This window comes from Danio rerio, chromosome 4, assembly GCF_052040795.2.
Source record: "Danio rerio strain M-AB ecotype USA chromosome 4, GRCz13ab, whole genome shotgun sequence".
NCBI classification, from domain to species: domain Eukaryota; kingdom Metazoa; phylum Chordata; class Actinopteri; order Cypriniformes; family Danionidae; genus Danio; species Danio rerio.
This window is the reverse complement of record NC_141024.2, coordinates 71,949,953-71,977,500: the sequence shown is the minus strand read 5'-3', so window position 1 is coordinate 71,977,500 and position 27,548 is coordinate 71,949,953. Positions and strand designations below refer to the sequence as shown.

The 27,548-nt window shown below is 40.8% G+C and overlaps 1 protein-coding gene and 11 non-coding genes across 15 annotated transcripts in view; 3 read left to right on the top strand and 9 right to left on the bottom strand.

Moving 5' to 3' along the window:
- Nucleotides 1-3,490, bottom strand: part of ptprb (protein tyrosine phosphatase receptor type b) — a 93,459-nt gene extending 89,969 nt beyond the window's left edge. For 3 of the 4 annotated variants that reach the window (XR_015941993.1, XR_015481659.2, XM_087245588.2), the window contains exons 1-2: nt 3,040-3,490; nt 2,685-2,964 (exon numbers count right to left, since the gene is read on the bottom strand). Coding sequence is in view for 2 of the 4 variants with exons in the window: in XM_087245588.2 (XP_087101714.2) it covers nt 2,685-2,964; nt 3,040-3,093 (334 nt within the window). In the remaining 2 variants the exon portion in view is untranslated. 4 annotated transcript variants of the gene reach the window in all.
- A 12,900-nt stretch (nt 3,491-16,390) lies between these two features.
- trnar-acg (transfer RNA arginine (anticodon ACG)) lies at nt 16,391-16,463 on the bottom strand. The gene has a single exon. It is a non-coding gene; the product is annotated as a tRNA-Arg (tRNA).
- A 302-nt stretch (nt 16,464-16,765) lies between these two features.
- On the top strand, nt 16,766-16,837 carry trnae-cuc (transfer RNA glutamic acid (anticodon CUC)). Its single transcript has one exon. It is a non-coding gene; the product is annotated as a tRNA-Glu (tRNA).
- Nucleotides 16,838-16,926: 89 nt separating this feature from the next.
- Nucleotides 16,927-17,013, bottom strand: trnay-gua (transfer RNA tyrosine (anticodon GUA)). Its single transcript is given in 2 exon segments — nt 16,927-16,962; nt 16,977-17,013. It is a non-coding gene; the product is annotated as a tRNA-Tyr (tRNA).
- A 36-nt stretch (nt 17,014-17,049) lies between these two features.
- trnae-uuc (transfer RNA glutamic acid (anticodon UUC)) lies at nt 17,050-17,121 on the bottom strand. Its single transcript has one exon. It is a non-coding gene; the product is annotated as a tRNA-Glu (tRNA).
- A 1,470-nt stretch (nt 17,122-18,591) lies between these two features.
- On the bottom strand, nt 18,592-18,664 carry trnah-aug (transfer RNA histidin (anticodon AUG)). The gene has a single exon. It is a non-coding gene; the product is annotated as a tRNA-Arg (tRNA).
- Nucleotides 18,665-18,966: 302 nt separating this feature from the next.
- On the top strand, nt 18,967-19,038 carry trnae-cuc (transfer RNA glutamic acid (anticodon CUC)). The gene has a single exon. It is a non-coding gene; the product is annotated as a tRNA-Glu (tRNA).
- An 89-nt stretch (nt 19,039-19,127) lies between these two features.
- Nucleotides 19,128-19,214, bottom strand: trnay-gua (transfer RNA tyrosine (anticodon GUA)). The gene is given in 2 exon segments: nt 19,128-19,163; nt 19,178-19,214. It is a non-coding gene; the product is annotated as a tRNA-Tyr (tRNA).
- An 88-nt stretch (nt 19,215-19,302) lies between these two features.
- On the bottom strand, nt 19,303-19,374 carry trnae-uuc (transfer RNA glutamic acid (anticodon UUC)). Its single transcript has one exon. It is a non-coding gene; the product is annotated as a tRNA-Glu (tRNA).
- Nucleotides 19,375-21,237: 1,863 nt separating this feature from the next.
- On the top strand, nt 21,238-21,309 carry trnae-cuc (transfer RNA glutamic acid (anticodon CUC)). The gene has a single exon. It is a non-coding gene; the product is annotated as a tRNA-Glu (tRNA).
- An 89-nt stretch (nt 21,310-21,398) lies between these two features.
- Nucleotides 21,399-21,485, bottom strand: trnay-gua (transfer RNA tyrosine (anticodon GUA)). Its single transcript is given in 2 exon segments — nt 21,399-21,434; nt 21,449-21,485. It is a non-coding gene; the product is annotated as a tRNA-Tyr (tRNA).
- Nucleotides 21,486-21,573: 88 nt separating this feature from the next.
- On the bottom strand, nt 21,574-21,645 carry trnae-uuc (transfer RNA glutamic acid (anticodon UUC)). The gene has a single exon. It is a non-coding gene; the product is annotated as a tRNA-Glu (tRNA).
- Between the last annotated feature and the right edge of the window lie 5,903 nt (nt 21,646-27,548).

Below are 27,548 nucleotides of genomic sequence, written 5' to 3'. Positions count from 1 at the left end.
ACCCCGGATTAATAAAGGGACTAAGCCCAAATCAAGGATCACGTGCTTATGATTGTTCACAGCTGTTCCAACTTTAGCTAACGACTGATTATCCTATCAGACGATCCTTAATTCACTATAAATAACCAGACTTTTCTCATCTCAATATCTTCGTCTCGAAGAACAACCCCCCACCCCCCACCCACCCACCCAAACCTACTTTCCCTCCTTTCAAACGGGCGTCACGGCGGCCAGCGATTAGCGCTGTTGCCTCACAGCAAGAATGCCCCTGGTTTAACTCCTTTCCAAACCAGACGGCATTTCTGTGCGGAGTTTGCTCGTTCTCCCTGTGGTCGCATGGGTTTTCCTCCGGTTTCCTCCCACAGTTCAAAAACAAGCACTCTAAACAATTAATCCGAAATACTTTAGCTAAACTCTGAGTACACCTATCAGCATCCATATCTGACACTTAGCTACAACAAGCAGGAGGGGGAGTCATCGGGATCTACCTGAGCTCAAACTCCCCTCTCGCCTTGCAACGGGAGGGAGCCCAGAGCTCGAGGATCTTATAAGCTCAGGGCTCTCTCCCGGGACAGCACGCAAAACTAGCTTTATTATCAATCATCAGCTAAGTGTGAACTCTTGAAAATAAATGAATGAGTAGCAAAATGTATTGGAAAACATAGACATACTTTTGAAAGTTAAGTCATACGTCTGTGGTTATTTTGGTTAAAGTAACCTAAAGATAATACTAAATGTAGTGTAATGCATTTCTGAGATATTAATATTGTAATGTAACTTGTCCAATTGCTAATGTTCATTAACGATATTAACGGGGACTTGGAGCTAAACTGTCTATGTGTATCTCCGCTGGAGCTACGTCACCCAACTTGCTCTGAGAGGGTATCGAATCGGCGACCTTCCGCATGGGAGTCGGTTTCTCTACCAAGGAGGCTAAAGACCACGGCCTCTAGCGTCTGTCGCTAGACCACCTTTAGAAATCAGAGGAGTGAGGTTTACCTGCACAGCACCTACTAGTTACACCTGCACAATGTAGCTAACACAGCAGATGTTGCTTTAGAATTTGTGAGTTTGTATAAATTGTTAAATAGGATAATCTGTAAAATAAAAAAAAATCAGTAAAATATTTAAAATAAGTATATAATTTTGGTAACACTTTATAATAACTACACACTATAAATCATGTATTAAGCATTAGCATCTAGTGAATTCATCATCTGTTAAGCATTAACTCTACATTAATAAGCGTTAGTAAGCAGTTTATAACTGCAGCTACAAATGCTCTATTCTTGACTTATAAGCAGCTGTATAATGTGCTTAATAATCGTATTTTCATACTTAGTTAATGATTTATTTTTCATTACTAAATTATGTATCGCATTATTTACAAACCATTTGTATTTAAGAGTAGTTGAGGGTTTTAGGATGATTCAGAATGTGTTAGTAAATGATTAATAAACTATTGAAATCAACGTTTATATATCTTATTAATCATGCATATATTAATAGTTAACTAATATGTTAATAAATGCTTTATTAACTCAACTTCATACAGTTTTGTGATCTAATCTAAAGTGAGGACTATTCATGCTTTATAAATCCCTTATAAATGAAATTAAAGGGTCAGAATCAAATGAACAAAGCATCTTTGCAATGTTTTCTAAAAAGTACAATTTTGATAAAGTTTAAACATTGCTGAACAACTGGAGTGTCAAAATACAACATTCAACTGGATAAAACAACAACAACAACAACATAGTAATTTAACAATATAATAAGATGCAATGTTTAACCTCTACAGTGATTTTATTTTAGATTAGGTTGCAAAGACTTATTTTTTATTTGAAATGAATGAATTGGACATTATGAAGGACGAATAAATGACTAGAAATGACTAATCTCATTTTTTTTCTCATCTTCTTTTTGTTTATCATTTAACTGAGCCTTTATTTGTCATTTATAAGGGATTTATAAAGCATAAATAGTCCTCACTTTAGATTAGGTAACAAAACTAGATGAAGTTGAGTTAATAAAGCATTTATTAGCATATTAGTTAACTATTAGTATATGCCGGAATAATAAGACATAAAAATGTTGATTTCAATAGTTTATTAATCATTTACTAACTCATTCTGAATGATCCTAAAAACCCTCAACTACTCTTAAATACAACTGGTTTGTAAATAATGCGATGCATAATTTAGTAATGAAAAATAAATCATTAACAAGTATGAAAATACGATTATTAAACACATTTTAATATGTTTATAAGTCAAGAATAGAGCATTTGTAGCTGCAGCTATAAACTGCTTACTAACGCTTATTAATGTAGAGTTAATGCTTAACAGATGATGAGTTCACTAGATGCTAATGCTTAATAAATGATTTATAGTGTGTAGTTATTATAAAGTGTTACCCCTCTTCTCCCTTTTGAGAAATAGTTACTCTTCACTCATCAGTACATTTTTACTTTTACTTGAGTCGATTTATAGACGTGTAACTTTACTTTTACTTAAGTAAAGTTTTTCGAAAGTAACAGTACTTTTTCTTGAGTAGAAGATTTTATTACTCTTTCCACCTCTGTTATTTTTACAGTGTCAGATTAAATATGTGATGCTCTACTTTACTTGGATCAGTCTGGAAACTACCATTGAAGTAGACCATTGAATAAACAGAAATCTTACTAGTCTGCAGGGTGACAGCGCGTTGAGACTGTTGCTTTTCATCCAGCGTTGATATTACATCCAGGTGATACCACGTTCCGGGATCTAAACTCTCGATTTGGCACTTGGAATGTTCTCGGTCTTGACGGCAGCCTTTCGAATCTGTGTGTCTGTCCTTGACAGAAACTGTGTATTGACATTTCACGTTTGCGTTATCCAGCGTGAGGCGTATTGACTCTGTGGAAGAGATGACTTTCACGATTTCGATGCTACATTCCGTTGCGTCCACCACCATGGTACTCTGAAAAAAAAATTTGGAAAAACTTTTAGAGGACTGATTAAGTGGCATACACAGTCGCATATACAGTAAACTTACCAGTATTCCGCATGCTGCCCAAACAGCGGCATGAAAGGCTTTATTTCTCAGCATCGTAATTATTTCTCTTCACAGAAATTCAACGGCAAAATGCACATCGTTCCTCTGTGTGTATCGCAGAGACTCCTAAAGCACTTTCTGCGAATCCAGTCGCCTCCGTGGGAACGGCTAACTTTCACTCGTTAGCGCAGGACAATCAGGAACGTGCGAAGGAAAACAATCCAGTCTCTGAAGGATATCCTCAATCAAAACGTCTACAGAAGCATTGCTTCTGGAATTCCAGTGGAGACGCATTTTGTAGTCTGTGTGTTGGAAATCTTTCGCTTAAAATACCCCAACATTACTAGACTTGTACATGACAGTAATAAGGCAGAAATTTCTTCAAAACACACGCTCCTCTACAAACGTTTCGGGTTATAAATACCAGTCAAATGGAACTTGCTGGAACAATAGATGTCAGTGACTTTGGGCTCCATGAACACTCAATACAGCCCAGCCCCGCTTCCTTCCTGTGTCCTCAGCGCTCCCACAGAAGGATGTGTTGAACAAAGCAACCCATAGTAACAGCTAATCTACAAATGGCTGGCATGTAAACATTTTTGCAGTTAATATTTTCAAACTCCTATTATTTTTATCCCAGTAAAGCTGCGTTCACGTAATCCGTACTGTGTAAAGTACTATAGATATAAAAGTGACTTGACTTTCTCCATTTCAAGGTTTGATTTTTAAGTACATACACTTTCCTTTGTCTTACTCGTTTATTTATTAGGGGTCACCACAGCGGAATGAACCGTCAACTATTCCAGCATATGTTTTACTTCCAGGCGCAAGGCAGTTTGGTGAAACGCCCATACACTCTCACATTCACACACATACACATGTCTTTGGATTGTGGGGGAAACCGGAGTACTCGGAGGAAACCCAGGCCTGCATGGGGAGCAGGCCCGGATTGGCTAATCGGGAGGACCGGGAGAATTCCCGGTGGGCCAGTCCGTTTTTTGGCCCGAGGGCCGGTGTCCCTAGCTGCTTGCGCTCTCAGCAGTTGCACTTTTTACATTTATATGTTTATTTGACCATAGCCTCAGTCTTTTTATTCATTATTGTGCCGCAGATCTGCTCTTTTTATTTATTTTCTCGCAGCCCCGTGAGCAAAATGCAGCCCGCAGGTTAATGATGACGTAACTTAACTATCATTCCACCCCAAACAGCGGCACCTTAGTGAATATTAATGAATATTAACTGCTCAATGAAAATCAGGTGATTCACTACATTAAAAAATCTGACATAACTTGATCAGAAATATAAAAAGGGGAGAAAAATAGTAGGGTGAAAAAAAAAAAAAAGAGTAGACATCCATTTCAGCAGATAACAGTGCAATACTTAAACTTTATCTTGGCCATGAATGGAAGCAGGGATACTGGTCTGTAGTTTTCAAGTAGCATAAGGTCCAGGTTGGGTTTCTTTAGCAGTGGGGTTACCCTAGCCTGCTTAAATGAAGTGGGGAATAAACCAGAGTGAAGAAATGTGTTAATTATGCATTATTATGCGTAACTTATGCGTTATCAAACTAAAACGCATTAGTGTAAACGGGGCTTAAGTTGTGTCAACACCAAATAGTCCAAATCTGCAGGAGGCAGAAGCCAAAGGGGCATGAAGTCACGACAGAGTCTACGAAGCCTACAGATCCCTTTCGTTTCTGATCAATGTATCAGTTCGTGCAGATGTGATAACTGTTTTAGAACACATCTCAGTCAAGACCCAAGTTAACTCCAGAATAGTTCTCTAGAATTCATATATTAGGTTTTTTTTTAATTGTTCACACACTTTTTTTCAAAATATAATCACAATTATTCAAGCACCACACTCAATTTGCAGAATTCCTAGATTGTTTGCAAAATGACGCAGTTCAATGGAAACATATACAAATATTTGAGAAAATGCTATTAGTTTTCATTTAACCACCACAGTCCTCAATTATCAGACACTATTGCAGACAGTTTCACAGTGCTGTGATAAACCTAAAACACTGTTAGCACTTCTACTTCCCTATGATTAGAGTAGGCTACCATCAACAAAGTACAAATGTAAAAGTAAATCCACCAAACACTACACAAGACCAATGCTGCACACTGAAGAAACTCATTTATTTCTCAACATGCCCAAAATGTTGACATGGAGATTCATAGTACTGTAACAACATGTCACTTTACGCATTGTACTGTGAGTTTACGGTTACAAAAAGAAAGAAAGAAAAATAACGATGTCTCTTCGTCAAGCTGGATCTGGCCAGAAAATCTCCTCAACATCGCAGGCAACGTTGTCATTAGCAAACACCTTTGTAATCCATCCTTGGGTTGCTGCTACCTCCATCTGGTCAAAGACCTCCTCCATGGCTTGGTTAGGGGGGGGTACATCAGCCTGGAGACAGAGATCACCTTCTACCGCTATGCCAAGAAAAACTCTTGGAAGATACAGGACGGTGAGTGGTGGAAGGACACATTGTCCAAGACAACACTGTATTACATATGATGGCTTTGACTTGCTTATTTGCTTACTCTTCCTCTGACTCATTCCAATGTGCTTGAATGCAGATGACCTCACCTGCTGCTTTTTATAGTGCTTAAACACCTGATTGGTGTGTCTACAATTAAGCAAACAAGTGTTTGCACACCTGATGGCTGTGTTGAACCAATTGGTTGGACGGTGCGGTAATTTGACAATCAGGGCATGATAGATTTTTTGATAGAAGCAGACTTACATTTTTAATACACGACTCCTGTAATATACTTGAAACTGTATATGTTTTACAGTGCATTGATCATGAAGCCTGAAATGATGGCTTGGCTTGTCATATGTGAGATGAATGAATGTTGAAAACCTTTCCCCTCCTTTCATTAACTTATCTATGATTTTAATCCAATGTTTAAAATGTATTGTATTAACAGTGTAAATGTATACTCTATACCAGGGGTGCTCAATCCTGTTCCTGGAGATTTACCTTCATGCAGAGCTCACCTGCAACCTTGATTAAACACATCTGTCTTTAATTACCAAGTGCTCCTTCAGATCGTAGCTGCGTCCCAAATGACACACTATGCACTCATGCACTCAACAGGATAGTATATGTATGTACACAGCAAATTTTAGATAGTAGATTTAACTACCTTAGAGCTTAAATTAACACTCCCTCAGAGTTTATATGGGAACCACTATAAGTGTTAAAAACAACACTTTTGAAAATGTTAACATTGTCAACACCAAGAAAGTGTTAATTAGCAAACTCTTATTGTGTAAAATATCTGTTAAATTTCCGAAAAAAATACCAGCAGCTGTGGTAGCCAGAATCTTTCTGTGAAAAACATGGAAGTTTTATAGAACTGTATAAATTTACAAAAAATAACCATATTTCATGAACTAACACAATGTTCAGTTTACAAAATCATAGCTTAGTAGAAAAAAATGTAAAGTCTTTAGATGCAATAATGTGTTCATGTGTGATTGCAATTAGCAAACAGATTTTGACTGCATTAGTAACTACACAGTTACCTTTAAACAAAAGAAGATGCAGCATAACATTAAATACTCTCAGTTCATCTTGGACTTGAACAGAGATGCTATTATCCTCCACAATGGTGACACAAAAACTGTTCAGCTGTTTTTCTTTTTTCTTTTTTCATTTTTAGATTTTACGGAAAAATACCAGCAGCTGTGGTTGCCAGTAATCTGCTGTTTTTAACATTCATAAATTCAGTTTACAGAATATTTCTGTTAAAAGCACATTCAACAGTCTGTATTTTTTATCGATCTCACACTGCAAAGTTTAGATTTGGTAGATTTAACTACCTTAGAGTTAAAATTAACACTCCCTCAGTGTTTATATGGGAACCACTATAAGTGTTAAAATAACACTTTTGAAAGTGTTAAAATTTTTAACACCCAGAGTGTTAATTAGCAAACTCTTATTGTGTAAAATATCTGTTAAATGTATGTCAAAATACTGGCAGCAGTGGTTGCCAGTAATCTGCTGTTTTCAACATTTTACATTCGTAAATTCAGTTTCCAGAATATTTCTGTTAAAAACAAATCCCATAGTCTGTATTTTTCATTCGAACACACTTAAACCTTAAATTCCACAGCAAAATCCTAACTAGTGTCCTCACTACAGAGGGCTGAACACTCAGACAGTGATGAAGTTAATGAGACAATTATGTGTCTAATTAAAGGAGGATTGAGAATTATTGATGAACAACTGTTAACAAGCAGAATCACCGAAGGAAAGAAAAACACAAGACAAAACCAAAGATGAAATCAACTGAGAAAAAAAACTCTAAATAAAATAATAATCAATAAAAATAAAACAAATTACACATTAAAAAATGTTATTTTTCAACATCTTTAAAACAACTCATCAAATTAAACAACTTATCATGGAGCTTCACCTATTACTGACCTGTGACTTTATTTCTGTCATGTGAACAAAAGCTCTTAATGAAATTTCCGTTGTTCATTTGAAGTCACCGTGATGGAGGACAGAGTCTGCTTTAGTCAGGCTCTTCAACTTCTTGCTATAAATGTCTTTTATTTAGGCTGCTATAGTTAGTGTTAATCACACTACTTATACATATAGCATGGAAGGCCAAAAGAAAATTAAAGTGTCAGTCTGAAGAGATTATTTATGATATCATAGCCATTTTTCCTGCTTGTTTTTTTAATTCAGTATCATATTAGTTATGTGTGAGAAATAAATAATATACATAAATGAAACCACTGAAGCTCCAACAATTAATGACCTTATAACAGGTTATCAAATAATACCTGCCGTGAGCATAACCGCATTCACCATCGGGAGGCGCTATAATCACTCTCGTAGGAGAATTTTGCTTTCACCATCTAAAATAAATAAAGTTATTCAACATGTGCATCCGATAGCTCCGCCCCTTCCGCTACGTAAGCAAACCTGCGGTCGTTGAGTGTGTGAAGTGTCCATCATTCCACACTTCATTTTAGCGGATGAATGAGTGCATCATCCGTGTAATTTAAGTGCACTTATTATTGTTAGCTTTCAGTGTGAACACACTACTTTATACTACAAAATGGCGTAGAATAGTGCATAAGTATGCGATTTGAAACGCAGCTAATGTTTCAGGGGTGGCCAACCCTATTCCTGGAGAGCCACCTTCCTGCAGATTTCAGTTGCCACCCATATCAAACACACCTGCCTGTAATTATCAAGTGGTGTTCAGGCCCTAATTAATTGGTTCAGGTGTGTTTAATATGGGTAGCAACTGAAATCTGCAGGAAGGTGGCTCTCCAGGAATAGGGTTGGCCACCCCTGATCTATTTAGTTGGTTTAGTTGCGTTTGATCAGGGTTGGAGCTAAACTTTGCAGGAAGGTAGATCTCCAGGAACAGGGTTGAGCACTACTGCTCTTAGAGTTGGGGTCGAGTCCACCTTTGTCGAGTCCCAGTCGAGACCAAGTCCTTAACCTGTCGAGTACAAGTCCGAGTTCAAAAGGGGTCGAGTCGGACTTGAGTCCAAGTCCTTAACATCCGAGTCCGAGTCGAGTCTGGCCGAGTCCAGACAGTCATAGAACTCATTTATTAATTTTCTTTTGGCTTGGTCACTTCACTTTCCATTCACTTTCATTCACACTCGCACACCACGGCCATTTTACTAAATTCAATTTCCCTGTGACCAGTGACCTGCTTGCTGTGAGGCAACAGTGCTAAGCACTGAGCCATGGTGCCACCTATGTAAAAAAAATTGAAAATGATAAAATGATAATAATAAAAATAAAATAATAATAATAATAAATCAAATAAAATTTTCTATTACAATTAAACTGTTAAATTAATATTTTAAACTTTTGATACACTTTTTACAAAACGCCTTGTAATTTCTGTTAGCTTGCTTCAAATCAAATTAAAATGAAAATTGGAGGATATATGTAGAACTTATATTATTTTACAAGACTCACACGTTTGACATTATCATGCCACTTTCTCAAATTTCTTCTGTTTAAATTACGCTTGCATGATCAAGGCAACAATGCATTTTTATTAAGATTAATTCCAGAGAACTCTGTTATCAGGCCCAGTGTGGAAAATGAAACCATATTCATGCCGACTGACCCAGATCAGCACAGAACATAAAGGTTCAGCAAAGAGAGACCATTCGGCTTCGATGCTGTCTCAACAGGGTATTAACAGTCAGAAGAAATTTGTTCTAAATAAACAAAGAGTGAATACATATCGCGGGCGATTGAGTGCAAAATAAAACTCAGTGGGAATCAGACTGAAAAAATAGTCCAGTGCAGATTTCTAGGGTCCACCTGTTAGTGCTAGCCTAAAACAGGGGTTCTCAATGTCTACATTAAAAAGGTCCAAATCTGATTTTTTTATTAAGGTCAAATGTATGAAACAATTGATATTACATAACTTGTTTTTAATAAACATCCGTAAGATGCAGCACGGTGGTGCAGTGGGTAGCACAATGGCCTCACTGCAAGAAGGTTACTGATTCAAGCTGGCTTGGGGCAAAATAAACACATACTTATCTGTTCATTCAACTTTGAACTGTCTATTCTCTACATCAATTCTTTCAGTGAGGCCGATATCTTCTTCCATTAAAATGATTGCTTTGCTGGAGTGTGTTAAAGCAGGCGTGCGCGCACGATTATTCAGCATGATCATGATTAGGCCTGGCCCTAACCAATTTGGAGCCCTAGGCAAGATTTGAGGTGAATTCCAGTCAATTCTACTGCTAGTGCCAACACAATCTCACGACAATTCGTAACTTTTTCATTTAGTGGCTAATTCGTATGAATTCGTACGATCTAATTCGTACAATTTAGTACGATTTGCTCATCCCCCAATTATGGTTGGGGTTAGGGGTGGGGTCAGGTGCCACGCCTCCTTTTTAAAATCGTACTATTTCGTACGACTGAACTCGTACGAATACGTACGAATTAGTCACTAAACTGGCAAAACGTAAAATACTTACGTTTTCTCGTGAGATCAGGCTGCTAGTGCACATATACTCAAAAGAAACTTATTAGCTTTGTCTTGGACATTCTTTCATTTTAATAAAGCAAGTTTACATTCCAAATACTTAGAAAGAAGTTTTTGCAACTTTGAGACAAGGCGAAAAATATGCAGCACTCATGCATTGTGAAACCTGCGTATGTTTTGCAAGTGGACAAAACAAAAATTTTATTTTAACTAAACATGCTATGAAGCAGAAAGGAAGGATGAAGAGTCAGGCAGGTAAGATTAAGCATAAAACAGCTCACAATTCAGGTCTAAAAAGACAACAGTTAATTCTCATTCATTCGATCATTTATTTTCTTTTCGACTTAGTCCCTTTATTAATCAGGGGTCGCCACAGCAGAATGAACCGCCAAATTATCCAGCATATGTTTTACACAGCGGATGCCTTTCCAGCTAAAACACAATACTGGGAAACATCCATACACACTCATACCCCATAGCCAATTTAGTTCATCAATTCACCTATAGTTTTTGGACTGTGGAGGAAACTGGAACTCCCGGAGGAAACCCACGCCAACACGGTGAGAACGTGCAAACTCCACACAGAAACACCAAATGACCCAGCCGTAGCTCGAATCAGCGACCTTCTTGCTGTAAGGCGACAGACCTACCCACTGCGCCACCGTGCAGCCCACAGATAATTCTATAAAACATATTTTTTTGTATCTTTTGGAATTGTTAAATTAAATTAATATTCTTGCAAAAGACTTTTTAAATGATCTTAATACATCACTCCAGTTGTGTCTTTGTGTTCCAATTAACACAAATTGGAACTTTTGAGGATAGGTCATGATCCTGGTCCTCAGTTCAAAAGACAGTGATGACATCAGCATACTACGGAAGCGTAGAGCTGCCACCCAGGTAAAAAAAAAAAGAGCTTTATCACGTTTGTACAATATACTTTTCACGTTTGTACAATATAATATCACGTTCTTACAATATAATATCACGTTTGTGCAATATAATATCACGTTTGTACAATATAATATCACGTTCGTACAATATAATATCACGTTTGTACAATATAATATCACATTTGTACAATATAATATCACGTTTGTACAATATAATATCACGTTTGTACAATATACTTTTCACGTTCTTACAATATAATATCATGTTTGTACAATATAATATCACGTTTGTACAATATACTTTTCACGTTCTTACAATATAATATCACGTTTGTACAATATAATATCACGTTTGTACAATATAATATCACGTTTGTACAATATAATATCACGTTTGTACAATATAATATCACGTTTGTACAATATAATATCACGTTCGTACAATATAATATCACGTTTGTACAATATAATATCACGTTTGTACAATATAATATCACGTTCGTACAATATAATATCACGTTTGTACAATATACTTTTCACGTTCTTACAATATAATATCATGTTTGTACAATATACTTTTCACGTTCTTACAATATAATATCACGTTTGTACAATATAATATCACGTTTGTACAATATACTTTTCACGTTCTTACAATATAATATCACGTTTGTACAATATAATATCACGTTTGTACAATATAATATTACGTTTGTACAATATAATATCACGTTTGTACAATATACTTTTCACATTCTTACAATATAATATCACGTTTGTACAATATAATATCACGTTTGTACAATATAATATCACGTTTGTACAATATAATATTACGTTTGTACAATATAATATCACGTTTGTACAATATACTTTTCACATTCTTACAATATAATATCACGTTTGTACAATATAATATCACGTTTGTACAATATAATATCACGTTTGTACAATATAATATCACGTTTGTACAATATACTTTTCACGTTTGTACAATATAATATCACGTTTGTACAATATAATTATCACGTTCTTACAATATAATATCACGTTTGTACAATATAATATCACGTTTGTACAATATACTTTTCACGTTTGTACAATATAATATCACGTTCTTACAATATAATATCATGTTTGTACAATATAATATCACGTTTGTACAATATACTTTTCACGTTTGTACAATATAATATCACGTTCTTACAATATAATATCATGTTTGTACAATATAATTATCACGTTATTTGCCGCCATACGTGCGCACAGATGATGATGTGCGCGCGCGGGACTTTTTTTCTCGCGCTGGATCAGTTGAGTGCGCGCGTGAAGATCCCCTGTGCGCTCGCGTATGTAATCTGCTCACGGTTCACTTCTTAAGTTGATTTGCCGACATACCACGTCGACTCCTATACGACAAACTGAAGCCCTTTGGAATCTGTATAAATGGAGCCATTGATGGGTTTTCGAGAGCTATGATTTGGCTTCATGCCTTTTCAACAAACAGTGATCCCAAAATCATTGCTGGTTATTTCATAGCATTAGTTGAAAAGAGGCTTGGGACACCTTCCCGGATTCGCTCCGATCTGGGAACAGAAAATGTCACAATGGCAGACATGCAAAGATTCTTGCGATGGAGTATGGATCATGACGTCAATAACTGTTTTATTACTGGGTCTAGTAATCACAATCAGTAGCTGCAAAATTTCCCCATGTCTTAATTCAAGCATAAAATAGAACTTAATTAATTCTATAAAACGAGACATTTTCTCACGCTCTGATCGCACCAGTAGCCTAAGCAATAAAGTTTTCACGTAATAACGTGATAATTATATTGTACAAACATGATATTATATTGTAAGAACGTGATAATTATATTGTACAAACGTGATATTATATTGTACAAACACGATATTATATTGTACAAACGCGATATTATATTGTACAAACGCGATATTATATTGTACAAACGCGATATTATATTGTAAGAACGTGAAAAGTATATTGTACAAACGTGATATTATATTGTACAAACGCGATATTATATTGTAAGAACGTGAAAAGTATATTGTACAAACGTGATATTATATTGTACAAACGCGATATTATATTGTACAAACGTGATATTATATTGTAAGAACGTGAAAAGTATATTGTACAAACATGATATTATATTGTACAAACGCGATATTATATTGTACAAACGCGATATTATATTGTAAGAACGTGAAAAGTATATTGTACAAACGTGATATTATATTGTACAAACGTGATATTATATTGTACAAACGCGATATTATATTGTACAAACGCGATATTATATTGTAAGAACGTGAAAAGTATATTGTACAAACGTGATATTATATTGTACAAACGCGATATTATATTGTACAAACGCGATATTATATTGTAAGAACGTGAAAAGTATATTGTACAAACGTGATATTATATTGTACAAACGTGATATTATATTGTACAAACGCGATATTATATTGTACAAACGCGATATTATATTGTAAGAACGTGAAAAGTATATTGTACAAACGTGATATTATATTGTACAAACGCGATATTATATTGTACAAACGTGATATTATATTGTAAGAACGTGAAAAGTATATTGTACAAACGTGATATTATATTGTAAGAACGTGATATTATATTGTACAAACGTGATATTATATTGTACAAACGTGATATTATATTGTAAGAACGTGAAAAGTATATTGTACAAACGTGATAAAGCTCTTTTTTTTTTTTTTTACCTGGGTGGCAGCTCTACGCTTCCGTAGCATACAACTATGTATAATTCAGAATGAAACTTTGAGATGATTAATTATGCTATACACATATTCTTGCACTCTGTCATAGACTACATATAAATAGAACCAGAAATTAGTCATTATCAGATTCTCTCTGGCATATTCAACATGTAGGGCAGATATATACTGCTGCTCACAATCACAGAAGACACACATTGTGGTCACAGGCACCCCTAATTTCTCCGATGTCTGTCATCAAAATATTACCTGAACATTAGTTTTTACACAAAGTCAAACCTCATTCTATCTTTAAAAAGATTAATCCAGTGATTATCCATTCTGAATGCTGTCTGGATTTAAATATAACTCTTCATTAAATCCATTTGTGCTTATATTGACTTAATATAATATGCAACTCCAAGCAACATTATTACAACATTTTTGCTGAACCATCATTTAATTCCAGTAATTATACACTCTCTTTATACTCTCCTAACCCTAACCCCCAAAATCAGAAGCTCATCTGGGATCTGGGATGAGTTTATTATACGGAACGCGTCCGTCAGTCAGCATGCATAATAGGCTACACTGATTCAGAAGCTGTGACAATCGACGCACATCTTTACGGTAAAGAAAGAGAATGCAGATGTTTTTATATTCAATTTAACACGCTTTCAAGCCAAAATAAAGCGGAAGCACAATTCTCTTGAACAGCTCTTGCAGTTCTATCGCATTTCAGATCGTTGTGTTGACGGTGCTTTCACTTTTCATATAAAGATTAAACATATGGGGGAAGTATTGGAAAATGAATCGGGATGATAGCGGGATGTCATTACAAGAGTCACACAGGAAAACTTTGAATATTACGGAGTCCAGATTTTAGAAGCCCTGGCCTAAATCAAGCGCTGAGCGCATCTTTCTCTGGCTCGGAGCCAAAGCGCAAAACTTTGAATCTGAAAGTTATTTGCGGATATATTGACACCAATATAAACAACAAAACAATATTGCCAGTATGTATTAACATCATCCCTACGATATGAATATACAATTCAAGTAAATAAGCTCTTACCTTTTTTGTTTTCTTTCTACATGTTGGTAGAAAACAAATTATCGCTGATTTTGAAGACAGTCCTAGACCTAGCCACGCATTGTGTGCTTTATGGCTATTTCTGGTATGTTTAAGGTGAAGACGTGACACTGCTACCTGCAGGTGCGTTGGCGTAAATAAATGTTGGCATGCAGCCAGAGAGATCGCTAAAATATTGTTATAGTTTCATGCTGTTTTTAGCAATTTTTAATATCTTTATTTGTGTTATGAATGATGTGGACTCGACTGTACTCGTGATATTTTCCGAGTCCAAAATGTCCAAGTCCGAGTCAAGTCCGAGTAAAAGTTTCCCCAAGTACGTGACAAGTCCGAGTCCAATCAAAACTGGACTCGAGTTCGAGTCCAAGTTTGAGTACCCCAACGCTAATTTTTATGGCAAGAGGTTGTGTGGATGGGATGCTCTCACAGGATTCCTGACAGTCCCTCCACAGAAGACCTGAGATCCAGGGTCGGAGATTCTCTCCTCTCCAAGAGGAGGTTAAAAGCAATGGTTTCTTTTATGTCTTTGTGTCAGAGCACTTAGGTGTTGCTGCAGCTCAGAGATCTACAAGTGGAGGAGATTACACTGCAAGTTGGCTGGCTGACCTCTAAGTGGTAAGCACTTATGCCACAAGTAGGCTGGGTTTGCGATTGATGTAGCTGTAGTAGACAGTCATAAAAATAAAGAAAATAGAAACTGGTTACTCTGAGGTTGTGTTTAGGGTTGGGCTAGGTGTAAAATTGAATACAAAACAGCAGATTACTGTGAGGTTGGCCCTGGGGCTGGGGTAGGTGTGATATTAGTAAAATGCAATAGGTTGTATTCTGTGCCATGTACAAGACATTGAATAAATGAAAACCACATGGAGGTTTGTTACTGTGAGGTTGGGTTTAGAGTTGGGGTAAGTTTGGAGGTCCATAAAACGCAGCAGGAAACTTTGAGCTTGGGTTTAGGATTGGGGTAAGTTTGACATTCAAACATAATAGGCTGGACGCAGTGTCTTGTATGAGACGTTAAATGAATGAAACTCCAGGAGGTTTGTACAGCCCACTTGGCGCTTAAGTTTCACACACTTGGAGCTGACCAGGCCATTTGGAGCAGGCCATTTGGAGCAGGCTCAGTCTCAGTCTCAGTCAGGTAACTTCCTTTTCAGTAGTATGAGCATCTGCACTGTGTGGCATATTTGCAGACATATAACAGAGACTGAAGCATTGCTCACACTTGTCTGAGATGGTCATTTTGACTGCAACCTTGTTTGGGGTTGGCACTTTGTTTTTGAATCTTGTCTGCTTTTACGTACGTGTATCTGTGCTGCAGTAGAACGCCTTAGCCTCACAGCAAACATTTTGGTCTACAAGCTGTCACTGGCGTCTTCAAAGGAGACTGGCTGTACTGCTTTATTCTGGAAGTCCCGAGGGATGTACAGGACCAAGACATGAGAGCAGTTGGGGCAGCCTTTGAAACCAGGGGAGCACCCCACGGGCTCTGTGCTGGCGGCCCCAGAAACTCGATTCACTCCAGAGTAGAACCGAACAACTCCGGCAGGGGCAAACGGCGACCGCAGTGCACTGACTGACAGCAAGGCAAAAAGACCAGAGCGAGCCAGCCAGGAGTCGAATCTAGAATCTTCTGATCCGTAGTCAGACGCGTTATCCATTGCGCCACTGGCCCAGTCTCTCTCTGCACTGCTCAAGAGCACCCTGCTCCGATAGGAGGACACGGTTCGGTCAAGATGGAGTTCCTTCGACGCATGCTGTGCTTTGTTATCATGACAAGTTGTGGTGCCGATAGGATGCTCTTACACAGAGCATGTGACAGTCCCTCCCTAGAAGAACTGTGATCCAGGCTCTGAGACTTTCTCCTCTCCAGGAGGAGGTTACAAGCGTTAGAGCTATTTTTGTCAGAGCAGGCAGCTGCAGCACACCTGGCTGGAGGCCCACAGCGAGGCTTGAGGGCAAGCTCTTGCCAGCCCTTCCCTGGTGGTCTAGTGGTTAGGATTCGGCGCTCTCACCGCCGCGGCCCGGGTTCGATTCCCGGTCAGGGAACTTTCTTTTCGCCTCCATGGTAAACCTCGAGCTGTAGCGCCTAGCATGACTTGGCAAAGGCAAGAAAGCAGGGCTGAGCGCAAAAGGCCTCCTTCGAGCCAGAGTCGAACCAGCGACCTAAGGATTGCCAACATCCCACCTACAGTCCTCCGCTCTACCAACTGAGCTATCGAAGGCTTACGAGGCACTTACACAACAACACCCTACAAGCCTTCCCATACCGGGAGTCGAACCCGGGCCGCCTGGGTGAAAACCAGGAATCCTGACCGCTAGACCATATGGGAACTGCCACTTTTGAGACCCAGTCTTGGCACAAACTCCAGTTCTTTCTGACCGCCCGCACTTCCCTGCTCCGCTTGCTCAAGTGCCACTCATACACTCACGCACGTTCTCATGCACAGTTTCTTAGTTTCCGTAACCTACAATCTTCTGATCCATCGTCACAAGCGTTATCCTTTGTGCCACTGGCGCTCTGTTCAGCACCTTGTTAGCAAACTGCTTGAAGCAAGGACAAGGCTTTGTCAACCCGGAGTTCCTTCACCACACGTTCTGCTTTGTTTTTATGGCGAGAGGTTGTGTGGATGGGATGCTCTCACAGGATTCCTGACAGTCCCTCCACAGAAGACCTGAGATCCAGGGTCGGAGACTCTCTCCTCTCCAAGAGGAGGTTAAAAGCAATGGTTTCTTTTATGTCTTTGTGTCAGAGCACTTAGGTGTTGCTGCAGCTCAGAGATCTACAAGTGGAGGAGATTACACTGCAAGTTGGCTGGCTGACCTCTAAGTGGTAAGCACTTATGCCACAAGTAGGCTGGGTTTGCGATTGATGTAGCTGTAGTAGACAGTCATAAAAATAAAGAAAATAGAAACTGGTTACTCTGAGGTTGTGTTTAGGGTTGGGCTAGGTGTAAAATTGAATACAAAACAGCAGATTACTGTGAGGTTGGCCCTGGGGCTGGGGTAGGTGTGATATTAGTAAAATGCAATAGGTTGTATTCTGTGCCATGTACAAGACATTGAATAAATGAAAACCACATGGAGGTTTGTTACTGTGAGGTTGGGTTTAGAGTTGGGGTAAGTTTGGAGGTCCATAAAACGCAGCAGGAAACTTTGAGCTTGGGTTTAGGATTGGGGTAGGTTTGACATTCAAACATAATAGGCTGGACGCAGTGTCTTGTAGGAGACGTTAAATGAATGAAACTCCAGGAGGTTTGTACAGCCCACTTGGCGCTTAAGTTTCACACACTTGGAGCTGACCAGGCCATTTGGAGCAGGCTCAGTCTCAGTCTCAGTCAGGTAACTTCCTTTTCAGTAGTATGAGCATCTGCACTGTGTGGCATATTTGCAGACATATAACAGAGACTGAAGCATTGCTCACACTTGTCTGAGATGGTCATTTTGACTGCAACCTTGTTTGGGGTTGGCACTTTGTTTTTGAATCTTGTCTGCTTTTACGTACGTGTATCTGTGCTGCAGTAGAACGCCTTAGCCTCACAGCAAACATTTTGGTCTACAAGCTGTCACTGGCGTCTTCAAAGGAGACTGGCTGTACTGCTTTATTCTGGAAGTCCCGAGGGATGTACAGGACCAAGACATGAGAGCAGTTGGGGCAGCCTTTGAAACCAGGGGAGCACCCCACGGGCTCTGTGCTGGCGGCCCCAGAAACTCGATTCACTCCAGAGTAGAACCGAACAACTCCGGCAGGGGCAAACGGCGACCGCAGTGCACTGACTGACAGCAAGGCAAAAAGACCAGAGCGAGCCAGCCAGGAGTCGAATCTAGAATCTTCTGATCCGTAGTCAGACGCGTTATCCATTGCGCCACTGGCCCAGTTTCTCTCTGCACTGCTCAAGAGCACCCTGCTCCGATAGGAGGACACGGTTCGGTCAAGATGGAGTTCCTTCGACGCATGATGTGCTTTGTTATCATGACAAGTTGTGGTGCCGATAGGATGCTCTTACACAGAGCATGTGACAGTCCCTCCCTAGAAGAACTGTGATCCAGGCTCTGAGACTTTCTCCTCTCCAGGAGGAGGTTACAAGCGTTAGAGCTATTTTTGTCAGAGCAGGCAGCTGCAGCACACCTGGCTGGAGGCCCACAGCGAGGCTTGAGGGCAAGCTCTTGCCAGCCCTTCCCTGGTGGTCTAGTGGTTAGGATTCGGCGCTCTCACCGCCGCGGCCCGGGTTCGATTCCCGGTCAGGGAACTTTCTTTTCACCTCCATGGTAAACCTCGAGCTGTAGCGCCTAGCATGACTTGGCAAAGGCAAGAAAGCAGGGCTGAGCGCAAAAGGCCTCCTTCGAGCCGGAGTCGAACCAGCGACCTAAGGATTGCCAACATCCCACCTACAGTCCTCCGCTCTACCAACTGAGCTATCGAAGGCTTACAAGTTACTTGCACAACAACACCCTACAAGGTCGCTGCAGTCCGACTGCTGGCCGAAAAGGACAGAAGCAAAAGCACTCAAGCCTTCCCATACCGGGAGTCGAACCCGGGCCGCCTGGGTGAAAACCAGGAATCCTGACCGCTAGACCATATGGGAACTGCCACTTTTGAGACCCAGTCTTGGCACAAACTCCAGTTCTTTCTGACCGCCCGCACTTCCCTGCTCCGCTTGCTCAAGTGCCACTCATACACTCACGCACGTTCTCATGCACAGTTTCTTAGTTTCCGTAACCTACAATCTTCTGATCCATCGTCACAAGCGTTATCCTTTGTGCCACCGGCACTCTGTTCAGCACCTTGTTAGCAAACTGCTTGAAGCAAGGACAAGGCTTTGTCAACCCGGAGTTCCTTCACCACACGTTCTGCTTTGTTTTTATGGCGAGAGGTTGTGTGGATGGGATGCTCTCACAGGATTCCTGACAGTCCCTCCACAGAAGACCTGAGATCCAGGGTCGGAGACTCTCTCCTCTCCAAGAGGAGGTTAAAAGCAATGGTTTCTTTTATGTCTTTGTGTCAGAGCACTTAGGTGTTGCTGCAGCTCAGAGATCTACAAGTGGAGGAGATTACACTGCAAGTTGGCTGGCTGACCTCTAAGTGGTAAGCACTTATGCCACAAGTAGGCTGGGTTTGCGATTGATGTAGCTGTAGTAGACAGTCATAAAAATAAAGAAAATAGAAACTGGTTACTCTGAGGTTGTGTTTAGGGTTGGGCTAGGTGTAAAATTGAATACAAAACAGCAGATTACTGTGAGGTTGGCCCTGGGGCTGGGGTAGGTGTGATATTAGTAAAATGCAATAGGTTGTATTCTGTGCCATGTACAAGACATTGAATAAATGAAAACCACATGGAGGTTTGTTACTGTGAGGTTGGGTTTAGAGTTGGGGTAAGTTTGGAGGTCCATAAAACGCAGCAGGAAACTTTGAGCTTGGGTTTAGGATTGGGGTAGGTTTGACATTCAAACATAATAGGCTGGACGCAGTGTCTTGTAGGAGACGTTAAATAAATGAAACTCCAGGAGGTTTGTACAGCCCACTTGGCGCTTAAGTTTCACACACTTGGAGCTGACCAGGCCATTTGGAGCAGGCCATTTGGAGCAGGCTCAGTCTCAGTCTCAGTCAGGTAACTTCCTTTTCAGTAGTATGAGCATCTGCACTGTGTGGCATATTTGCAGACATATAACAGAGACTGAAGCATTGCTCACACTTGTCTGAGATGGTCATTTTGACTGGAACCTTGTTTGGGGTTGGCACTTTGTTTTTGAATCTTGTCTGCTTTTACGTACGTGTATCTGTGCTGCAGTAGAACGCCTTAGCCTCACAGCAAACATTTTGGTCTACAAGCTGTCACTGGCGTCTTCAAAGGAGACTGGCTGTACTGCTTTATTCTGGAAGTCCCGAGGGATGTACAGGACCAAGACATGAGAGCAGTTGGGGCAGCCTTTGAAACCAGGGGAGCACCCCACGGGCTCTGTGCTGGCGGCCCCAGAAACTCGATTCACTCCAGAGTAGAACCGAACAACTCCGGCAGGGGCAAACGGCGACCGCAGTGCACTGACTGACAGCAGGGCAAAAAGTCCAGAGCGAGCCAGCCAGCCAGGAGTCGAACCTAGAATCTTCTGATCCGTAGTCAGACGCGTTATCCATTGCGCCACTGACCCAGTCTCTCTCTGCACTGCTCAAGAGCACCCTGCTCCGATAGGAGGACACGGTTCGGTCAAGATGGAGTTCCTTCGACGCATGATGTGCTTTGTTATCATGACAAGTTGTGGTGCCGATAGGATGCTCTTACACAGAGCATGTGACAGTCCCTCCCTAGAAGAACTGTGATCCAGGCTCTGAGACTTTCTCCTCTCCAGGAGGAGGTTACAAGCGTTAGAGCTATTTTTGTCAGAGCAGGCAGCTGCAGCACACCTGGCTGGAGGCCCACAGCGAGGCTTGAGGGCAAGCTCTTGCCAGCCTTTCCCTGGTGGTCTAGTGGTTAGGATTCGGCGCTCTCACCGCCGCGGCCCGAGTTCGATTCCCGGTCAGGGAACTTTCTTTTCACCTCCATGGTAAACCTCGAGCTGTAGCGCCTAGCATGACTTGGCAAAGGCAAGAAAGCAGGGCTGAGCGCAAAAGGCCTCCTTCGAGCCGGAGTCGAACCAGCGACCTAAGGATTGCCAACATCCCACCTACAGTCCTCCGCTCTACCAACTGAGCTATCGAAGGCTTACAACATACTTACACAACAACACCCTACAAGGTCGCTGCAGTCCGACTGCTGGCCGAAAAGGACAGAAGCAAAAGCACTCAAGCCTTCCCATACCGGGAGTCGAACCCGGGCCGCCTGGGTGAAAACCAGGAATCCTGACCGCTAGACCACATGGGAACTCCCACTTTCGAGATCCAGTCTGGTTTCTGACCGCCCGCACTTCCCTGCTCCGCTTGCTCAAGTGCCACTCATACACTCACGCACGTTCTCATGCACAGTTTCTTAGTTTCCGTAACCTACAATCTTCTGATCCATTGTCACAAGCGTTATCCTTTGTGCCACCGGCACTCTGTTCAGCACCTTGTTAGCAAACTGCTTGAAGCAAGGACAAGGCTTTGTCAACCCGGAGTTCCTTCACCACACGTTCTGCTTTGTTTTTATGGCGAGAGGTTGTGTGGATGGGATGCTCTCACAGGATTCCTGACAGTCCCTCCACAGAAGACCTGAGATCCAGGGTCGGAGACTCTCTCCTCTCCAAGAGGAGGTTAAAAGCAATGGTTTCTTTTATGTCTTTGTGTCAGAGCACTTAGGTGTTGCTGCAGCTCAGAGATCTACAAGTGGAGGAGATTACACTGCAAGTTGGCTGGCTGACCTCTAAGTGGTAAGCACTTATGCCACAAGTAGGCTGGGTTTGCGATTGATGTAGCTGTAGTAGACAGTCATAAAAATAAAGAAAATAGAAACTGGTTACTCTGAGGTTGTGTTTAGGGTTGGGCTAGGTGTAAAATTGAATACAAAACAGCAGATTACTGTGAGGTTGGCCCTGGGGCTGGGGTAGGTGTGATATTAGTAAAATGCAATAGGTTGTATTCTGTGCCATGTACAAGACATTGAATAAATGAAAACCACATGGAGGTTTGTTACTGTGAGGTTGGGTTTAGAGTTGGGGTAAGTTTGGAGGTCCATAAAACGCAGCAGGAAACTTTGAGCTTGGGTTTAGGATTGGGGTAGGTTTGACATTCAAACATAATAGGCTGGACGCAGTGTCTTGTAGGAGACGTTAAATGAATGAAACTCCAGGAGGTTTGTACAGCCCACTTGGCGCTTAAGTTTCACACACTTGGAGCTGACCAGGCCATTTGGAGCAGGCCATTTGGAGCAGGCTCAGTCTCAGTCTCAGTCAGGTAACTTCCTTTTCAGTAGTATGAGCATCTGCACTGTGTGGCATATTTGCAGACATATAACAGAGACTGAAGCATTGCTCACACTTGTCTGAGATGGTCATTTTGACTGGAACCTTGTTTGGGGTTGGCACTTTGTTTTTGAATCTTGTCTGCTTTTACGTACGTGTATCTGTGCTGCAGTAGAACGCCTTAGCCTCACAGCAAACATTTTGGTCTACAAGCTGTCACTGGCGTCTTCAAAGGAGACTGGCTGTACTGCTTTATTCTGGAAGTCCCGAGGGATGTACAGGACCAAGACATGAGAGCAGTTGGGGCAGCCTTTGAAACCAGGGGAGCACCCCACGGGCTCTGTGCTGGCGGCCCCAGAAACTCGATTCACTCCAGAGTAGAACCGAACAACTCCGGCAGGGGCAAACGGCGACCGCAGTGCACTGACTGACAGCAAGGCAAAAAGTCCAGAGCGACCCAGTCTTCCGCAACGCAAAGTCCGCAAAGTCCAAACACAAAATGTGTTCCATATCCTCAAACAAGTGTTTATGTTTTTATATGGTGTGGTCTAATTTATAAATGAAACTTTAAATGTAGAGCTTTAGTGAACAGTGTTGTGCAAGTTACTTCGAAACTGTAATACATTACAGATTACTTATTTCTGTTATTTAAATGTAATCCCTTACCTTACAATATTACTGTCTCAGAATTGTAATATGTTACATTACTCTTTTATTACTTTTTAGTTACTTTCATCAAAATAACTACAGAATTAGAACTTAACATTGTAAAATTCTATAATGTTCTATAATGAGCATTTTACATCCAGTAGAAAGTGATTTGATGTAGCAGAATGACTCTGACCTCTCCAGGCTACTAACAATATAGTATATAATTGGCAATGTGATGGCTCAAGACAATGCAAGAAAGGATGACAGCGAGAATTACAAATGATCTGTTAAAAGTATGGTAGAGGTAAAGTGATTATCTGGCAATATCTGTGAATGGCTTGGCAATATTCATCTTAGACACAACAGGCCGATATGTAAACTCCAATACCATGACAAAATGCAGATTTTGTTTCTTTTCTTATTGTTGCCATTATTGTATTTACTTTACATTCAAGTGGTTTACAACACAAAACCGTCCTGCACAAAGTGAGCATGATGAACAGCTTTCTCAGTATAATGTTTGTGCATCGATTTCCTGTTTGTGGACAAAACTGCTTGCGAGCTCTCACATACGCTGCTTACACACAAATTCTCACAATCTCACAAATATGCACCGCTCACGCACAAATTTTCTTGCATGCCCTCAGTACACTGCTCTCTCAGTGAGATTATATGCAAACTCACAATTTGTGTCTTGTGTTCCCCTCTTCCTTTCAAGCTTTTTGATATGAATTACATTAGTACACTATTTATTAACAATAACCAAAATACTAAAATAGACTAATAATTTTTAATCTAATAAACCATAACATTGTTGGCTGTATGTTATATGATGAGATATTTCAAATAAAAAGCATTTAGACAAAAATATAAACTAAAGCAAGCAGAAATGTGACTAATAGAAACACTTGATAAGGTATTATAGCCTACTGTACTATTCACTCTTCAAATAAATCTCATTATCAATCACATTTTTTTATGGCAACTAAAATAAAGTGAACTAGTGTCTCTTGTCTTCCACATTGTTGATGAGATTGTGGAGGACATTTTCCCTGCCTTCATCTTCATTTTGAGAAGAAGCTGTTCCACAGGGCCCCTGAACACACATATTGTCATTAATGTACTTTAATTACACTGTTGTGGTAATACTACATTTACATTTAGTCATTTAGCAGACGCTTTTATCCAAAGCGACTTACAAATGAGGACAAGGAAGCAATTTACACTACTAAGAGCAACAATGAATAAGTGCCATAGGCAAGTTTCAGGTGTGTAAAGTCTAAGAAGAGAAGTATTAGTTTTTTTTTTTTTTTTTTTTTTTTGGGGTACAGTTTGTGTGATATTCAGAGAGGCAATTGCAGATTAGGAAGTGAAGTGGAGACTAAATAGTTGAGTTTTTAGTCGTTTCTTAAAAGTAGCGAGTGACTCTACAGTTCTCATGCAGTTAGGGAGTTCATTCCACCAACTGGGCAGATTGAGCGTGAGCGTGAGCGTTCGCGAAAGTGATTTCTTCCCTCTTTGGGATGGAACCACGAGGCGACGTTCATTCACAGAACGCACGTTTCTGGAGGGCACATAGATCTGCAGAAGTGAGAGCAGATAAGAAGGAGCAAGGCCAGAAGTCACTTTGTAGGCAAACATCAGGGCTTTGAATTTGATGCGAGCAGCAACTGGCAGCCAGTGCAAACGGACTAGCAGCGGAGTGACATGTGCTTGTTTAGGTTCATTGAAGACCACTCGTGCTGCTGCATTCTGGAGCAGTTGAAGAGGCTTGATAGAGTTAGCTGGAAGCCCAGCTAGTAGAGAGTTGCAGAATTCCAGTTTGGAGAGAACAAGAGCTTGAACAAGGAGTTGAGCTGCATGTTCAGATAAGAAGGGTCGAATCTGTCTGATGTTATAGAGTGCGAATCTGCACGATCGAGCAGTTCTAGAAATGTGGTCAGAGAAGTTTAGTTGGTCATCAATCCTTACTCCAAGGCTTTTCACCATTTTGGATGCAGTAATGGTTGCCCCATCCATCTGGATTGAAAAGTTATGGTGTAGAGTCGGGTTGGCAGAAACTACAAGCATTTCCGTTTTCACGAGGTTCAGCTGAAGATGATGATCTTTCATCCAGTGTGATATCCAACAGGCAGGCTGAGATACGAGCTGGAACCGAGGGATCATCAGGATGAAAAGAGAGGTATAGCTGGGTATCATCAGCATAGCAGTGGTAGGAGAATCCATGTCTCTGGATGACTGGTCCTAGAGATGATGTGTAGATGGAGAAGAGAAGTGGTCCAAGAACAGAGCCTTGAGGTACCCCAGTGTTTAGATGCTGTAGGTTGGACAACTCACCCCTCCAAGACACCCTGAATGATCTGTCAGTGAGGTAGGATTTGAACCATTGTATAACAGTGCCCGCAACGCCCAGTGACTCGAGCGTAGATAGCAGGATCTGGTGGTTGACAGTGTCAAAAGCAGCTGACAAGTCCAGCAAAATGAGGACTGATGATTTAGAGTCTTCTTTAGCCAGTCTGAGATCCTCCACGACCGAGAGCAGGGCAGTCTCAGTTGAGTGGCCTTTCTTAAAGCCGGATTGCTTGTTGTCCATGAGATTGTTTTGAGTAAGAAAGTCCAGGACTTGATTGAACACTACTTTCTCAAGAATCTTGGCCATGAATGGAAGCAGGGATACTGGTCGGTAGTTTTCAAGTAGCGTATGGTCCAGGTTGGGTTTCTTTAGCAGTGGGGTTACCCTAGCCTGCTTAAATGTAGTGGGGAATAAACCAGAGTCAAGAGATGTGTTAATTATGCGAGTCAGTGTTGGTATGACTGCAGGAGAGATGGCTTGCAAGAGATGAGAGGGAATGGGATCGAGTGGACAGGTGGTTGCATGGCTAGATAGCACGAGTTTGGACACCTCAGACTCAGAGAGCTGAGAAAAAGAGGTGAGTGTGTGTGGTGTTGGTGGTGTATCTTGCGTGTTTGTTGTAGGTGCAGCAAATTAAGCACTGATTTTTCAGTTTTGGTGCAAAAGAATGTAGCAAAGTCATCAGTAGTAAGTGTGGAGGATGCGGGTGGAGGAGGAGGATAGAGGAGGGAGGAAAATATTTTAAAAAGTAGGCGAGGATTAGTGGCATTGTTGATTTTCAGACGGTAATATGTCTGCTTTGCAGAAGTATCCTCAGCTGAGAAAGAGGACAGAAGAGTTTGGTATGTTAAGAGCTGTGCAGGATTTTTAGTTTTCCGCCAAATTCTCTCTGCAGCCCAAAGTTTTGAGCGATGCTCACGGAGAGCATCCGAGAGCCAGGGTGCAGGAGGACTGGCACGGGCTGGCCTGGATGCAAGAGGACATAATCGGTCTAGACATGATGCTAGTGTGGAGCAGAGTGTATCAGTGGCACTGTTCGAATCAAGTGCAGAGAGTTTGCAAGATGGAGGAAGAGAGTCTGAAACAATGGTGGATAGTCTATTGGGTGAGAGAGATCGTATGTTTCTGCAAAAGGTAACCAGTGTTGGAGTGTGTGGCGGCTCAGGAGTAATATGGATGTTGAGAGGCAGAAGGAATTGATCCGATATTTGTAGTGGAGTTACTATTGTTTGATCAGTGAAGCAGTGTTGTGTGTAAATAAGGTCTAGCTGATTACCTGATTTGTGGGTAGCAGAAGTTGGTGCTCTTTTTAGGTCAAAAGAAGCAAGCAGAGTCTGAAAGTCTGCAGCTTGCGGTTTGTCAACGTAAATGTTGAAGTTACCTAGCACCAACAAGGGAGTTTCAATATTAGAAAAAGATGAGAGAAGAACATCCAGTTCATCTAAGAAGTGACCTAATTTACCTGGTGGGCGGTAGATGACAACCACATTTATGTAGAAGGGGTGGATAATGGTGACTGCATGGAATTCAAAGGAGCTGATTGTTGGCAGGGACGGTATCAGAGTAAATTTCCATTCTTTGGAAATTAGTAATCCAGTCCCACCCCCTCTCCCTGTCTGACGAGGAGTGTGGGAAAAAGAGAAATTAGCAGAAAGAGTAGCATGTGTAGCAGTGTCCTCCGGCCTCAACCAGGTCTCAGTTAGAGCCATGAGATTATAGTCAGAATATGTCGCTATGGAGGTAATAAAATCTGCCTTGTTAACAGCTGATTGACAATTCCAGAGGCCCACGGAGAGAGAGAGTTGTGGAATAGCAGATACATGTATTGAACGAAGGTTGTGAGGATTATGCCTGCAGCGTACCTCCCATGTCTTGCGAATGTTA